The sequence below is a fragment of the Melanerpes formicivorus genome, unplaced genomic scaffold, assembly GCF_026170545.1.
Source record: "Melanerpes formicivorus ecotype bairdi unplaced genomic scaffold, bMelFor1.0.p_v2 SCAF_12, whole genome shotgun sequence".
Classification (NCBI taxonomy): Eukaryota; Metazoa; Chordata; class Aves; order Piciformes; family Picidae; genus Melanerpes; species Melanerpes formicivorus.
This window is the reverse complement of record NW_027142364.1, coordinates 2,416,964-2,432,597: the sequence shown is the minus strand read 5'-3', so window position 1 is coordinate 2,432,597 and position 15,634 is coordinate 2,416,964. Positions and strand designations below refer to the sequence as shown.

Genomic DNA, 15,634 nt, shown 5'->3' with positions numbered 1-15,634 from the left:
CTTATCTGTCTGTACCTTCTGCTGCTCTCTGCCTTGGTGCAAAGCCGGTGCCAGGCAAGAGATGCTCTCTCTCTCAGAACTGAGCATGTCACCAGGAACACTGAAGATTATTAAATACAATCACTATTATTCTCCACCAAAGCCCACAGAACTGGTGTCATAAATCCGACACGTTCCTGCCTGCCCAGAAAGGAATCTGAAGGGAGAATCTTTATTGCGTTACTCCATTACTGTCTGGAGAGGGCTACTGAGACATGCAAACATGAATGTGGAATACAATTCTCTTTGAACTAGCCCCAAAAAACTACAAAGAATAAGTTGAATTCCAACACTGGCAAATCTGAAGGAACAGCAGCATTACAGAAACAGTTTACAAATAACCCTGCTGTCATAAAACAGAGACTTTGCCACTTATTTACTGTCTGTGCAGGGGGGAAAAAAAAAGGCAAGTAGAAAAGTGAAAACTCCCATAAATCTTCATTATTTAGGATTGCATTAGAATATGGTTTCTAAGTTTCAGGTGTCATTTTTCAGGCTAAAACTCCTGCATTCTGAAGCTGCATTCCCTGTAAGCCCTGTGCTAGCAGGCGTGTGCTGTATGAAAGAAAAGCCACGGACAAAATAATTAGCAGAACATGGCTATATTAATAGCAGCAGCTGAACTAAGCAGATGGGAGGAAGAATGAGAAACAATTCTAGGACAAAGGAATAAAGAGTGAGAGAGAGAGGGGGAATCTGGGTTTTTTCTTTTCTATATACCTTTCTGACACTTCTTGCCATGATAACCAGGCTTGCAGGTGCAGGTCCCGTTCCTGGCGCTGCATTCCAGCGTCTGCTCCTTCACGCACTGACACTCCTCTGAGCAGCCAGCTCCGAAAGCCCACCTGGGACAGGCTGCAGCCAGATGAAAAGGAATCATTAGCTCTGTAATTATGCATGAGTTATTTGAAATTGCACACTGCTGCAGAATGCAACTGCTGTGGTTAAAAAAAAAAATAAAGAAAGAAAAAAGAAAGGAAAAATAAAAAGGCAAAACATTCATTGTACTTCCAGCAAATACATCCACAGTCCTATGACAGTGCCTATTAATGTGTGGGTGTGTAAAATATAGTTTACATGAGTCCTTTATCATGTAATTCATTTCGAGTAATCTGTGGTGAATGTTTCAGAGCAAACTTCCTTAAGATTCTCAGTGAAAAAAATACTTGGAGATATTCCCCAGTACACTCCAAACACTCCAAGAGGAAAGCTGTCATGCAAAATAAATAAATCAATCAATCATAGAATCCATAAGGTTGGAAAAGACCTCAGAGATCATCAAATCCAACCTATTACCTAACACCTCATGACTAACTAAACCATGGCTTACAAGTGCCAGTCACTAACTAGCTCTAGCCAGGCTTTAACTTCACCAACAACCCTAATGCTAATCTGTTTATCCCAACCTTACCTCTCGTCCTCACCTTTGTGCACCAGTAAACTTCAGTATTTGTTGCTAGAAGACTGATGAAGTTGAAGCTGATCTAGTTGGGGATGTTCCTGCTTATTGCAGGACAGCTGGATTAGAAGACCTCTGAGGTCCCTTCCAACCCAGTGCTTTCTATGATTTCAGTTTCTAGGGCTTCCCACGATGTGACAAAAATTTGTGTCCTCCTGCTAACTTCCAGGTTATGGCAAAACTGAAAACTTCACTCATTTAGATGCAGAACCTTTTTGAGACAGTTACATTTTGTGTGTGTTTGTGTTAAATAAAGAGATGCAAAAATTAGGGAGACTTACTGAGGTGGCAGAAGCGCCCATAGAGGCCAGGGTCACAGAGGCAGGCTCCATAGAGTCTGTGGCAGTAGCCATTGTTGGCACAGTTGCAAGGTTTGTCACAGTTCTTCCCGAAGAATCCTTTTGGGCAACCTTTTGAGTGCACAAACGCAACAGGGCATCAGCTCTCAAGTGCTGACAGGTTAGAATCAGCTCTTTTTTTTGTTTGTTTTTTACCCCCACTAGGCCCTTCAGAAAAGACCACAGTGACTTTCTTGCTGTCCTGGGCTCTGCACAGCCCATCCTTACAGGGCACTTCCTTCCTCTCACCTTTTTGTCTTACCTGTGGTTGAAACAAAACCCACCACCAGGCAAGACGCAGGGTTGTAGCACATGTTACACAAGAGATGCTGTTCTGATTTGAGCCCCCTGAGATTCAGCATGCACAATTGCACCCAGATAGAAACTAGGGGCAAGAAGCAGTGGGTTTTCAAGTGAGACAAGGGCAGCCTTACCATCCTCACAGAGCTTGCCGTGCACACCGGGTGGGCAGTGGCACTGCCCTGTGATGGGGTCACAGGAGCCTCCATTCTGGCAATTACAAATGCTGGCACAGCCTCTGCCATATGTCCCGGGGGAGCAAGCTGTGGAGAAAGCAGAGAAGATGAATGGGCCAAGAAATTCTTTCCTTCTGTTAGAAACGAAGCAAAATAAGACTCTAGGCATCCAAACGTAACAAGGAAAGTGTCTCTGTAGTCAAGCAGGCTCTGAATAAAGTAATTTCTTTTTTACATAATACACATCCACCTAATATTTACTAAGAAGTTTCAAAAGGACACCTGAAATATCCAAGCTTACTTTTGGGATGTGATCAAATTCTCCCCCACATAGGCTCCCCTCCACACAATGCATGAGGTTAAAAAACAAAACAAAAACCCACACAACATTGCCTATAAAGTACAAAGCCTAAAAATCAGAGCAGTTTTGAATACTTGGAGACAACTATTTTAATCATCTTTTTGTCCCCCCTCTTTTCATACTGTTAGAAAAATGACATCGTTTTTCCAACACAGTCTCTTCAATTCCCCAGATGGTCGTGGCAGAAACAGATCCACGCCAGCACAGGATTCTTTCCTACAGCCCTCATTGCTGTGGTGCAGAACAAAAGGTGAAATGAAGCCTTGCTCCACCATTTGCAGCCTGAGCTAGCTGAGCAAATACAGTTGCTGGAGTAATCTGACTTAAGTGACATTTTATCAATGTACATTAAGAAATGTGACATGTCACATCAATTACCATCTGGCTACTCTGGGTGTGTTATTGTGAAGGATGTCCCTAGCTGTGGCATGGCGGTTGGACCAGATCATCTTTAAAGGTCCTTTCCAACCCAAACCATTGTATGATTACTGCAGAGATGATCAGAGGGATGGAACACCTCTGTTACAAAGAAAGGCTTGGGTTGTCTAGCCTGGAGAAATGAAGGCTCCATGGGAGACCTTATTGCAGCCTTTCAGTACTCAAGACTGACAAGAAAGCTAGGGACAGACTTTTTAGCAGGGCAGGGCAAGGGGGGATGGTTTGAAACTAAAAGAAGGGAGCTTTAGACTAGATAGAAGCAGGAATTTTTTTTACAGGGAGTGATAAAACACTGGCCCAAGTTACTGAAAGAGGTGAAAGATGCCCCATGCCTGGAACCATTCCAGGTCAGGCTTTTTGAGGCCGTGAGCAATCTAATCTGTTGATGTCACTGCTCACTGCTGGGAAGTTGGACTAGATGACCTTTAAACACTCCTGATGTTATGGAAGTCAAAGCCAGGGACGGGGAGGAAGAACTGCCCATTGTAAGTGCAGATCAGGTTCGTGATCATCTGAAGAACCTGAAAGTGTTCAAGTCCATGGGACCCGACGGGATACACCCACGGGTACTGAGAGAACTGGCAGATGAAGTTGCTAAACCCCTCTCTATTATATTTCAAAAGTCCTGGCAGTCTGGTGAAGTCCCCACGGACTGGAAAAGGGGAAACATTGCCCCCATCTTCAAAAAGGGCAAGAAGGAGGAACCAGGGAACTACAGGCCAGTCAGTCTCACCTCTGTGCCTGGAAAGATCATGGAACAGATCCTCCTGGAGTCACTACTCGCTCAAAAGAATAGTGAAGAGGTGATTGGGAACAGTCAGCATGGCTTTGCCAAGGGCAAATCCTGCCTGACCAACCTGGTGGCCTTCTATGAGCAGGTGACAAAATTAATAGACGAGGGGCGAGCAACTGATGTCATTTACCTGGACCTGAGCAAAGCCTTCGACACTGTCCCACACCACATCCTGGTCTCCAAACTGGTGACACATGGGTTTGATTGGTGGACCACTAGATGGATAAGGAACTGGCTTGATGGCCGCACCCAAAGAGTGGCTGTCAATGGCTCCATGTCCCAGTGGAGGCCAGTGACAAGTGGAGTCCCTCAGGGATCAGTCCTGGGACCTGTCTTATTCAACATCTTTGTGGGGGACATGGACAGTGGCATTGAGTGCACCCTCAGCAAGTTTGCTGATGACACCAAGCTGTGTGGTGCAGCAGACACGCTGGAGGGAAGGGAGGCCATCCAGAGGGACCTTGACAGGCTGGAGAGGTGGGCACAGGCCAACCTCATGAAGTTCAATAAGAGCAAGTGCAGGGTCCTGCATCTGGGTCGAGGCAATCCCAGGCACAAATACAGGCTGGGCAGTGACTGGCTGGAGGGTAGCCCTGAGGAGAGAGACTTGGGGGTGCTGGTGGACAAAAAGCTCAACATGAGCTCTCAGTGTGCACTTGCAGCCCGCAAAGCCAATCAGATCCTGGGCTGCATCAGGAGAAGTGTGGCTAGCAGGTCGAGGGAGGTGATCCTCCCCCTCTACTCAGCCCTGGTGAGACCCCACCTGGAGTACTGTGTCCAGTTCTGGAGCCCCTATTACAAGAGGGATGTGGAGGTGCTGGAACGTGTCCAGAGAAGGGCCACGAGGATGATCAGAGGGCTGGAGCACCTCTCCTATGAGGACAGACTGAGGGAGTTGGGGCTGTTCAGTCTGCAGAAGAGAAGGCTCCGAGGAGACCTAATTGTCGCCTTCCAGTATCTGAAGGGGGCCTACAGGAAGGCTGGGGAAGGACTTCTCAGGATATCAGGTAGTGATAGGACTAGGGGGAATGGAATGAAGCTGGAGGTGGGGAGATTCAGGCTAGATGTGAGGAGGAGGTTCTTCACCATGAGAGTGGTGAAACCCTGGAATGGGTTGTCCAGGGAGGTGGTCGAGGCCCCGTCCCTGGGGGTGTTTAAGAGCAGGCTGGATGAGGCTCTGTCCAGCCTGATCTAGTGTGGGGTGTCCCTGCCCATGGCAGGGGGGTTGGAACTAGATGATCCTTGTGGTCCCTTCCAACCCTGAATGAAACTATGAAACTATGAAACTATAAATGTCCCTTCCATTCCAAACCATTCTATGATTACTGCCGAAGTTTTGTTCCAGTTCAGCTCTTTAGTTTACCCTGAACCCATAAACCCTGCTGTATATTAAGGAAATGAGACTAAAGAGTGAAAACAATCACATATGGCTAATTCATACAGATTACGTATTGTATTCATCACTGTCAATGCCTGCTTCATCAGACTGTGGGATTGGCTCAGTAATGCAATCCCACTGAAGCTCTTTACATTCCAGAGGCAATTCCAGCAGATTGCACGCATGGATATCTACTGTAAATACAGAGCAAAAATGTTGTTATTATTTATGAAGACAGCTAATGAATTTCTGTCCTGTCTTGAAATTTTTATAGTCTGTTCTGAACAACTAAAACCCTATGAATCGAAGTCATATCCTAATTTGAGAGCTTGAGCTGCCTTAGGCACACTAGAAATGATCATTTTTATTCTCACAGGTGTCCCCCAGTGTTTACAAACCAAACTCACAATCACACTCCCAAAATAGCTACAGGACAAGTGTTGGTTTCAATCATTTGCTACTTTTTCTGTATTTCTGTCCTTGGGGTGACGCCTCCTAAATGATCTTAATGGTGATTAACTAGAAGATTGCCATCTACTGATGCTAAGCAATAATTCTTCATCATCTGTCTCATCGGTGATAGCACAGGCTACTGCAGCATCATACACTCTGCAATGCAGGAACTCATCTGACACCTCTCCAGAGTACTGTGTCCAGCTCTGGGGTCCTCAACACAAGGAGGACATGGACCTGTTGGAGCAAGTTCACAGTAGGCTACAAAAATTATCTGAGGGATGAAACGCCTCTACTATGAAGAAAAGCTGAGAGAGACTTTCTAGCAGGGCATTCTGTGACAGGAGAAGGGGTAATGGTTCTAAACTAAAGAAGGAAGACTAGATAGAAGGAAGATATTTTTCACCCTGGCCTGGGTTGCCCGAAGACGTAGTAGATGCCCCAAGCCTGAAACCATGCCAGGCCAGGTTGTTTGGAGCTCAAAGCAACCTGACCTGACTGATGTCCTTGTTCATTGCTGGGAGATTGGACTACATGACCTTTAAAGGTCCCTTCCAACTCAAACTGCATCCAGGCTGCTGTGTGAAGTCTCAGACGAGCAACACAAGTTATATTGAACTTCAAATGAAGAACAGCACACGGTACAACAAGAAATGGCTACTCTACCTTTCCAGTTGTTTTGACACATACTTCTGAACCAGAAAAATCCTCTGAATGGAAGCAGGAACAAGAAGAGAAAGCTATTACAAAGGGCACTGGCTGACTAGGCAAGAGAATTATCAAAACCACAACTTCCAATATTAAAAATAAACCACTCCAAGAAAATTGTGTTATTAATAAAAAGAATAAGAAAGGAAAAGAAGCAAACAACCAACCAGCCAAACAAATAACAACTCAACAGGTCCATTTTACCAAGACAATGAGGGGATAAGAAAACCAAAACAAAACAAACAAAGAAACCAAGATTTGGCATGCTATAAAGGAAAAGTCAAGTTTAGCATCGATGTCCACCCAGATTGTCACACCACCTGCCAGGACAGACTCCTGAAAGTCAGGGAGGCAAGTTGTGCAGCAAAGCATGGCAGGCAAACCTTGGAACTTTTCAGCAGGACTGTGAGAAGCAATGAACACTAACACAAATCCTTTGGAGGGGGAGTGCCCTGCACTGGAGGGCAGAGACCTTGCTGTTTGAGGGATCATATTTCAGCATCTCTTAGCATTTCTATTTCACATGCCACAATAATAATAAAATGTTGATCTGCCTGTGAGGCAGCTGTGCTCTTTATAGATTAAAAGTACAACAGGTTATTCCCATTCCCTACCTATCTGCAGCATCACAACACCCAAAGCAGAGCCTCTCCCTTTCCAATGCCTTGTACTCACTTTCATTACAGATAATTCCAGTCCATCCGGGTGGGCAAACACAGCCACTCTGTTCACTGTTGCAGCTGCCTCCATTCAGACAATCCTCACAGCTCAAGCTACAGTCATTGCCAAACGTGTTATCAAGGCAAACTGCAATGAAAAAAACACCATCAAACATACAGAAGCTTTAGTGAGCCTCCAGATAAAGCACTTTCACACAAACTCTTACCTCCCTTACGAAGTGTACAAATGAACCTGCACAATGCTGACAGTTTGAAACAAAACTATTCACATTGTCAGCATTGATGTTGGTAGTGCTGCAAGTACCACTGAGTTGTCCCAGAAGATGGTTCAAAAAGGAGATTCTCAAGTTTTCCTCTTTAAATTTTAAGAGCCTAAAAAGACAAAGCTGGGAGTTTAGCTGGGATTTATTCCTTCAAATGCTGTAATTCCCCATCAAAAAGCACTTAAAATGACTTTTTAAGAGTAAATATTTGCATTGAATGGCTTATAATATAAAATTAAAACCCTTTCCTGGGAGAGAGTCTCCTCCTCTTCTTTTTATTCTTCTTTTGCAGCAGGTGGATGGGTTGCAATTTAAGCAGAGTCTGGTGATATTTTTAATAGCACAGTTCCAAGTATTAGTCTGGGAAAACAAATGTCACCACCACCATCATCATCATCACTGACTTTTGCTCCGCTATGAGTGAGTTGCTGTCATGCTCACCTACACTAGGAACAAATTCTTTACCATTAAGATAGTGGAATGCAGGAACAGGTTGCCTGGGGAGGTGGTTGGGGCCGCGTGCTCTGGGCAATCTGATCTAATTGAGGATGCCCCTGCTGACTGCAGAGGGGGTTGGACTAGGTGACTTTTGGAGGTCCCTTCCAATCCAGACCATTCTATGATTCATTACTTCCTTTTTTCTTCTTTATGGATATGAAAAAACAGGTTAGTTTTTACAGGGAACCTTCTATGAAAATGCATTCCTCCCTCTCCATCCCCACCTTCCTCCCCTGTGCCCACAGACATGCAGACCCTCATGTTTTCCTTCATGAGGTCTATTGAGAAAAGCATAGAAAATAAATGTTTCTCTCTGCTAAAAAAATAACAATCCAACCTTGGTGATATTAAGATCCTATCCACATGGACAGTTTATTGCCTTGGAGGCTTTCTGGCTGTAGCTGGAGGCATTTGGAAGGGGATTTTGAATGACACCTGAAAGCAAGCTGGCAGATAATTTCAGCTAGCAGTAAGTCAGCAGGCTGGTTACTGTTCACCAGCAATTTTCTACGTCAGGCCAGATTTCCTCCAGGTCTCAGCACCCAACTGTTCCTTCTTCTGAAGCTGAACAAATGCCCAAGCTTTCAGAGGCAGTCAGAGTCCCAGTGCTCCCACTTGGAATGGGTTACAAATTTGTACTTGAGGAAAAGAATACAGATTACCATTAAAAGCTTCACGTTTCTATATTAAAAACTCATTCAGTCTATAGAAAATTGTTAATTACTTCTACCAGCTTATTGTGTAATACTGTAGGCTTATAATATAGACAGTGGCAGGAAATTATGTCTGAAAGTGTAATAAATCAACATTTGAGAGGTAAGAGAACACAAAAAAACCATTAGAAGTTCCATTCCACCATCATCTTTTCCTCCAAACGCTCACAGGAGGCAAAGTTTCAGCTTTAGAAAAAGGGAAGATGCTCAGCTGTGACAGATAATACCCCAATTTCTGTGGCTCAACGTAAATAAAACATGCAAACATTGGTCAATAAATATTTGATTGTGGTTTCTAGGCCTGCTAATTTTGCCTGTGGTTATCTCATTTATCAGATTCCCAACTGGTTATCGGTGTTGGTGAGTCCGGCTGGATGCTGTGTGATTTGGGAGGGCTTAACAGTTTTGTTCATAAAAATAAGTTAATTTTTTATTAAAGCCTAGACCAGCTCCTGATTTTTGCCTGCAGGGCACCATCCTCGAGTGAGTAATTAGAGCTCATATAAAAGTCACAGGACATACATAACAAAAAACAAGAGATCACCTTCCTGGTGACCCACCAGCACATAATGTGCTCATCAGAGAGCAAGTGCAGGGTTTTAGCTCACAATAGTCTTTAAATGGTGAAGTTCCCACCTTCAGTTCCCACTCCTATGACTCTAGGTGCTAGTGTGCTCCATTTGCCACCAGTCATGCTAAGCCCTTGGCCAGCCTGAGCTCTACATGGAGGAGTTCCTGCTTTTCCAGACACCACCGCCAAGGCATCAAGAGGAACCTCAATTTCCAGGTTGTTTTTTTTTTTTTTATTATTTTTTCCTATAACCAAGAATGATTTTAAGAAAAAAATTCTCAAATTATTATAAAAGGACTTGTAAACAAACACACAAGCCCCTGCAGTCCCTTTCCTAGCTCAAGGAGAAGGGGAATGTTTCCCAAGGGCTTGTTCTCGGTAGAGAAGCTTCGGGGGATTTTGTGCATTGCAGTAACCCACACAATCCTCTCGCCCCCTGGGATAACGAGACCTCTGTTGCCTCCAGGGCTTTGTGGAGAGACTCTGTTTTTCCAAGTAGCCTACTCACTTTTCTCCCGCCTCCCTCTGCACCCCTCCACGCCTCATCTGCCACAATCAGGAAGCCTCCCTGTGCCTCAAACATGTCCCATTTGGGATGGAATACATAGCGATGCTTCCTTCCTGCTGGCATGGAGAGCAGGCAGAAAGCAGCATCAATGCTCATCCTCCTCTGCTCCTTCTGATGACTTCAGCCCAGTCAGCCCAGATCCTCTGAGACTATTCCTCCCCTTTGCTGCGATGGCGAAAGGTGACCCTTGTTCACTCACCGACCCTGTGCACCAGGGTGAGCTCTCCTCGTCGATCTTCATCCTTGTCGAGGGCACCAAGGGCATAGTGAAGGAGCTGAGGGGGACCTCTGAACTGCAGCCCTGGAGTTCCAGCAAACCCTATGGCCTCCTCCACATCCACCTCTTCTCCACCTAGGTCTGACAGACACACAGACACCATCAGGACCCAGCCTCAAGTCCTTCTCCATGACACTTTACTCTCACGTTTACATTACTCTTTTTTATTATGATGCTAATAGATTTTCCAGCCACAACGCTGTGCAGTCTGCACAGCAGTCATAGCTGATTCTTTTTCTCCTCTGTAGTTACAGACAGACTTTCTGCTATCCAAAAGAAAAAGGACAGGGAAACAAAGCAGTATCTTTCCCATTTCCTTTCTTCTGGAAATAAACTGTGGCCCTGAAAAGTGCAAAAAAAAAAAAAAAAGACAAAAATGAAACAGGAAGTTTAAGTTTACTCACTTGAATTTTGACATTATGCTTAGTTAATGAAGATCATTACTCCAGCTCATTCTGATGATGACAAATACAGAGCGAGGCTGGCTGTCCAATCAATTTTCAGAAAAACTAGAATTTGAGCCTTAAAATGCTGGGAAGTAGTTGGCTTTCAGCTAAAATACCAGTCTGCCCAAGGTTTAGCAGGTGTTAAATTTGGTTATAAACTTAAGTTGTTAGGCTAAACTCCGTACCAGTTATGCTGGCAGAAAACTCAGGTTGAGGGTTGGACTAGATGACCTTAAAATGTCCCTTCCAACTCAAAGCATTTTATGATTCTGTGAATCACACCACTGACTGGGGGTAGAAGCCTCATCCCTGGAGATTTTTAAGGCCAGGCTGGATGTGGCTCTGAGCCCTATGAGGAGAGGCTGAGGGAGCTGGGATTGTTTAGCCTGGAAAACAGGAGGCTCAGGGGTGACCTCATTGCTCTCTACAACTACCTGAAAGGTGGTTGTAGCCAGGAAGGGATTGGTCTCTTCTCTCTAGCAACCAGCACCAGAACAAGGGGACACAGTCTCAAGCTGCACCAGGGGAAGATTAGGCTTGAGGTGAGGAGAAAGTTCTTCACGGAGAGAATCATTCATCATTGGAACGTGCTGCGCAGGGAGGTGGTGGAGTCCCCATCCCTGGAGGTGTTCAAGGGGGGATTGGATGTGGCACTTGGTGCCATGGTCTAGTCATGAGGTCTGTGGTGACAGGTTGGACTCGATGATCTGTGAGGTCTCTTCCAACCTTAGTGATACTGTGATATTGAGCAACCTGATCTAGTGTGAGGAGTCCCTGCCCATGTCAGGGGGGTTGGAACTGCATGGTCCCTGAGGTCACTTCCAACCATAACAATCCTATGATTCTATGACTGTAATGGAAAACTTGCCTTGGCTTATCATAGCAGAATCTGGCTACCCATTTTCTGCAGAATGTTAAACTTCATCAAATAACTGTCAAAACAGTCTTGCTTTCTAAAAGCTGAGGTTTAAGCTTTATAACATGCCCAGTGTTGATCTCCCAATTAACCTTTAGCAAACCCATCACTCAAGGATGAACTGGTGATCCACATAGTTCTACACTGGCCACATTCAGAGGTGGCTTAAGATGGGCTCTCAAAAATCCCAGGATCTGTGAAAATCCTATTTCTGAATTCACATCTTGGATCAGTGGGAAATACTTAATGGCCTTCGAGACAGATAACTAACTTACCTATGCAGGACCTCCTGTTGGCACCAAGCCTGTAACCCTCCTTACATGCACACTCGTACGACCCCAGAGAATTAACACAAAAGTGGTCACAGTTGCCATTATCAAGATGACATTCATCAACATCTAGAAAAAAACAGATATAAATGCTGATTAGGTGCAAGAACCACTGCTTGGAGGGTGTACTCTGTGCATGTGAAAAATTATTCTGCGCAGCAGAAACCCCCATTTTCTTAGTATTCTGGGATGCTCTGTTTCTCACTAGAATTGGAGGTATTAAAACATTTCAGGGCAACTTGGAATGGATTATTTCTCTTGGTTTTGTCTCAAGTGAAAACAATTGATTTAAGCTGCTAAGCTTAGCTGATCCTTTGGTTATTTTGAGGGCTCTCCTTTTGTGGAAGTGGTCTTTAACGCACATCAATATACAGTGTCCATGGAGAGAGGAGGGAAAGTTCCCTTTCTCTGGCTCATCTCCCACAGCCACACTTCCCTGCAATGGATGCTGGGTTATTGCTGTATTCCAGGCTCACAAAGTGGAAATGGCACATTGGTCAAACCCTATCAGCAAAGCTGGCATATGGTCACCAATTCTCTTATTAGGGAAATGCCCACAAAGCTCTGTGATGAGGTTGGACAGCACAGAGCTCTTTCTTTTTGCTCAAGAGCCTGCTCCCACTTGGACATCTCCTATGCCTGGTATTACCATAAATCCAAGACGGAAATCCTCACTGGAGTGAAATATTCACAAGAGCAACATCACCACTGAGCAGCCTGGGCTAGTGGAAGGTGTCCCTGCCCATAGCAGTGGGGTTGGAAATAGATAATCTAGATAATCTTTAAGGTCCCTTCCAAGCCAAACCATTCTATGATTTCTTCTTCCTGCCATTGTGCCTGCTCAGACCAAGGTAGCAGGGCCAGAGAACTCACCATCACAGGTGCAGCCGTCGGCGCTGGGCTGGAACCCTGCTTTGCAGGCACACTCATAGCCTCCCGCATAGTTGATGCAGAATTGAGAGCAGCAGGACTCTCCAGTCTCACACTCATCCACTTCTGCAAGGAAAGGGCAACTCATTCAGCCCTTGCACTTGGTCTGGGCTGCTGACCCAGCTTTGCTCTGTAGCCACTGAGCTGTTCAGCCCATTCTTTTCTACTCCCTTCCCCGCCTCTTGCCCACACAAACCACTGTGGAAATCCTGAGAGTAGCTGTCTTCTGCCTTCTCCAACAGCAGCCAACACCTTCCATCTCTTCTGCAAGGCTCAGCTACCACAGGGTGATTTACAAAACAGAAAACTAAGATCTCACCAGCCCACATAAATAGCACGTTTCAGCCTGGAGAAGAGGAGGCGCTGGGAAGACCTAATATCAGCCTGCCAGTACCTGAAGGGGGCCTACAAGAAGGATGGAGAGAGACTGTTTACAACAGCCTGCAGTGATAGGACAAGGGGCAATGGCTTCAAATTAGAGAGGAGTAGATTGAGATTGGTTATTAAGACAGGTTCTTTACTATGTAGGTGGTAGAACACTGGAACAGGTTTGCCCAGAGAGGTGGTTAGGGCCCCATCTCTGGAGATATTCAAAGTGAGGCTTGACAGGGCTCTGGGCAACCTGTTCTAGTTGAGGATGCCCCTGCTTGCTGCAGAGGGATTTGGAACAGATGACCTTCAGAGGTCCCTTCCAACACAGACCATTCTATGAATCTATGAAATGTAACAGTAATTTACATTTAACCACTTGGGCTTATTTACTTTGCAAGATGAGAACCAACACTGGTCCATCAGCAGCCTGCTAGGTGCAATTGTATTCTTTGGTAACTAATTGCCCATTGTCTTATCCTTCTCTGCTGTCCATCTGGAAACTGGTATCATCAACACTGCTGCTCTGGTGATTAGATGTGAGACTCAGGCTTTTATCTTTTCATGGCAGGCTCTCAGCTGATCTCAGCCCTTGCAGCCTGCTGAGCAGGTCAGTGGGCATTCAAGGGCCACCTTGTCAATGCTGAGTCTGCAAAATGCTTTTGAATGTTACCCAGACAAGCAGCCTCAGAAGGGAAAGGTCAGTGTCTCAATTAACCTTGGAAGGAGTACCAACGTTATTAGGAAATACCGACAGGAGACACAGAAGGAAGAAAATGTAATTAATCAATCAGGGTGAGGGGGTCAGCATGGAAATGATTAATGCAAGTTATTTGAACGTGGAGTGTTTTCCAGAAATGTCACAAGCCAAGCTCTTCTGCAGTCTGTCAGATGATGCCTTGCTCTGGGGTCTAGCAACAGCCCCTTGTCTGTGTAACAATGCAAAATGTGCACCCAACACAAAGGAGAATTTTGCTGCTAAGAGCAGCTTTCATGTCTTCAGCCTGGCCAAACCCTTCCCCCGTGCTCTCACTTCCCTCACTGTGTCCAGAGTAACTGATTCCCTCTGAAATTTCCACCAGCAGGTCACTGAGCTGGGGCACAGGCTGGAGGCTGCTCTGTCTCCTGTCACCCATAGTTAAACAAGACTGCCTAATCCATCCCACCCCTGCCGGGCTCTGGGTCCAAATCTGCCTTCCTGACCTTTTCCTTGGCTTTTTAAGCTTTTTAAGAATCAACCATCCTTCCAGAGCTCAGTGCTTCCCTCCTCCCTTGCTCCCTCCTCTCTTCTGCACTTGGCTTTTTCTTTTCTTTTTTTTTTTATTGCAAGACGCTTGTCTGCAATGCCTCTCACATTTACCAGAGCTCCCACTCTCCATCTCTCCTCACGTCTCAGTGTACTACTGTGTGATGCCTGCTTTTATTTCCCACCCCCTTCTTCTTGGCTATCCTTTAAAATTTTAATGGCACAGTGACAGCAAGCCTAAACCAGACTGAGATACAGTTTGCATAGCAAAAGCTGTAAACAACAGAAAAAAATCACATTGTAAAAATCATTTAAAACATGAAGGAATTTTTTAGCTCTTCTCTCAAAACAAAAACAAATCTAACTATTGCTTTCAATTCCTAAGTGAGACTTCTCACAGCCAGAAGTGCCATCTCATCACTGAGCAATCTGATGGAAATGCAGCAAGTTCTATAACATGTACAGTCTTCAGTTTGGGGTCTTTCACTGCAAGAAAGACATTGAAGTGCTGGGGTAGGTCCAAAGAAGGGCCACAAAGCTATGGAAGGGTCTGGAGAACAGGTCTGTTGAGGAGTGGCTGAGGGAACTGGGGTTATTCAGCCTAGAGAAAAGGAAGCTGAGGGGAGACATTGTTCTACAACTACCTGAAAAGGGATTGGAGTGAGGTGGGTGTGAGTCTCTACCCTCTAGTAACAAATGATAGGATGAGAAGAAATGGCCTCAAGTTGCACCAGGGAAGATTTAGGCTGGATACTGGAAGACATTTCTTCAATGAAAGGGTTATCAAAGGCAGGAATGAGGTCCCCAGGGCAGTGATTGAATTCCCATCCCTGGAGGTGGATGGTGGGGATTCAAAACAGGCAGAGATATGGTGCTAAGGGATATAGTTTACCACCAGACTTGGTAGAATTTGATAATGGTTGGACTTGAGGATCTTAAAAGTGTTTTCCAATCAAAACAGTTCTATAATACTATGAATACTTCCAGTATCTTAAGGAGGCCTACAGGAAAGCTGGGGAGGGACATTTTAGGGTGTCAGGTAATGACAGAACTAGGGGGAATGGAGCAAAAATAGAAATGGGTAGATTCAGATTGGATGTTAGGAAGAAATTCTTCCCCATGAGGGTGGTGAGACACTGGAACACCTTGCCCAGGGAGGTGGTGGAAGCCTCATCCCTGGAGGTTTTTAAGGCCAGGCTGGATGTGGCTCTGAGCACCCTGCTCTAGTGTGGGGTGAACCTGCCCATGGCAGGAGGGTTGGAACTGGATAATCCTTGAGGTTCCTTCCAACCCTAACAATTCCATAATTCTGTGACGCACTTCTGAACGGCCCAGCAGAGCCAACTCTCTTCCCAGCCAACGGCTGAGGAAGGGGGGAAAAAAAA

General features: G+C 45.3%; 1 protein-coding gene across 1 annotated transcript in view; it reads right to left on the bottom strand.

Moving 5' to 3' along the window:
* LOC137444370 (multiple epidermal growth factor-like domains protein 6) overlaps nt 1-15,634 on the bottom strand; it is a 246,621-nt gene that overhangs the window by 48,922 nt on the left and 182,065 nt on the right. Inside the window, exons 11-17 of the mRNA XM_068144947.1 lie at nt 12,578-12,700; nt 11,651-11,773; nt 9,936-10,094; nt 7,119-7,250; nt 2,271-2,399; nt 1,780-1,908; nt 760-894 (exon numbers count right to left, since the gene is read on the bottom strand). Coding sequence (XP_068001048.1) covers nt 760-894; nt 1,780-1,908; nt 2,271-2,399; nt 7,119-7,250; nt 9,936-10,094; nt 11,651-11,773; nt 12,578-12,700 — 930 coding nt within the window. The remainder of the gene's footprint in view (nt 1-759; nt 895-1,779; nt 1,909-2,270; nt 2,400-7,118; nt 7,251-9,935; nt 10,095-11,650; nt 11,774-12,577; nt 12,701-15,634) is intronic.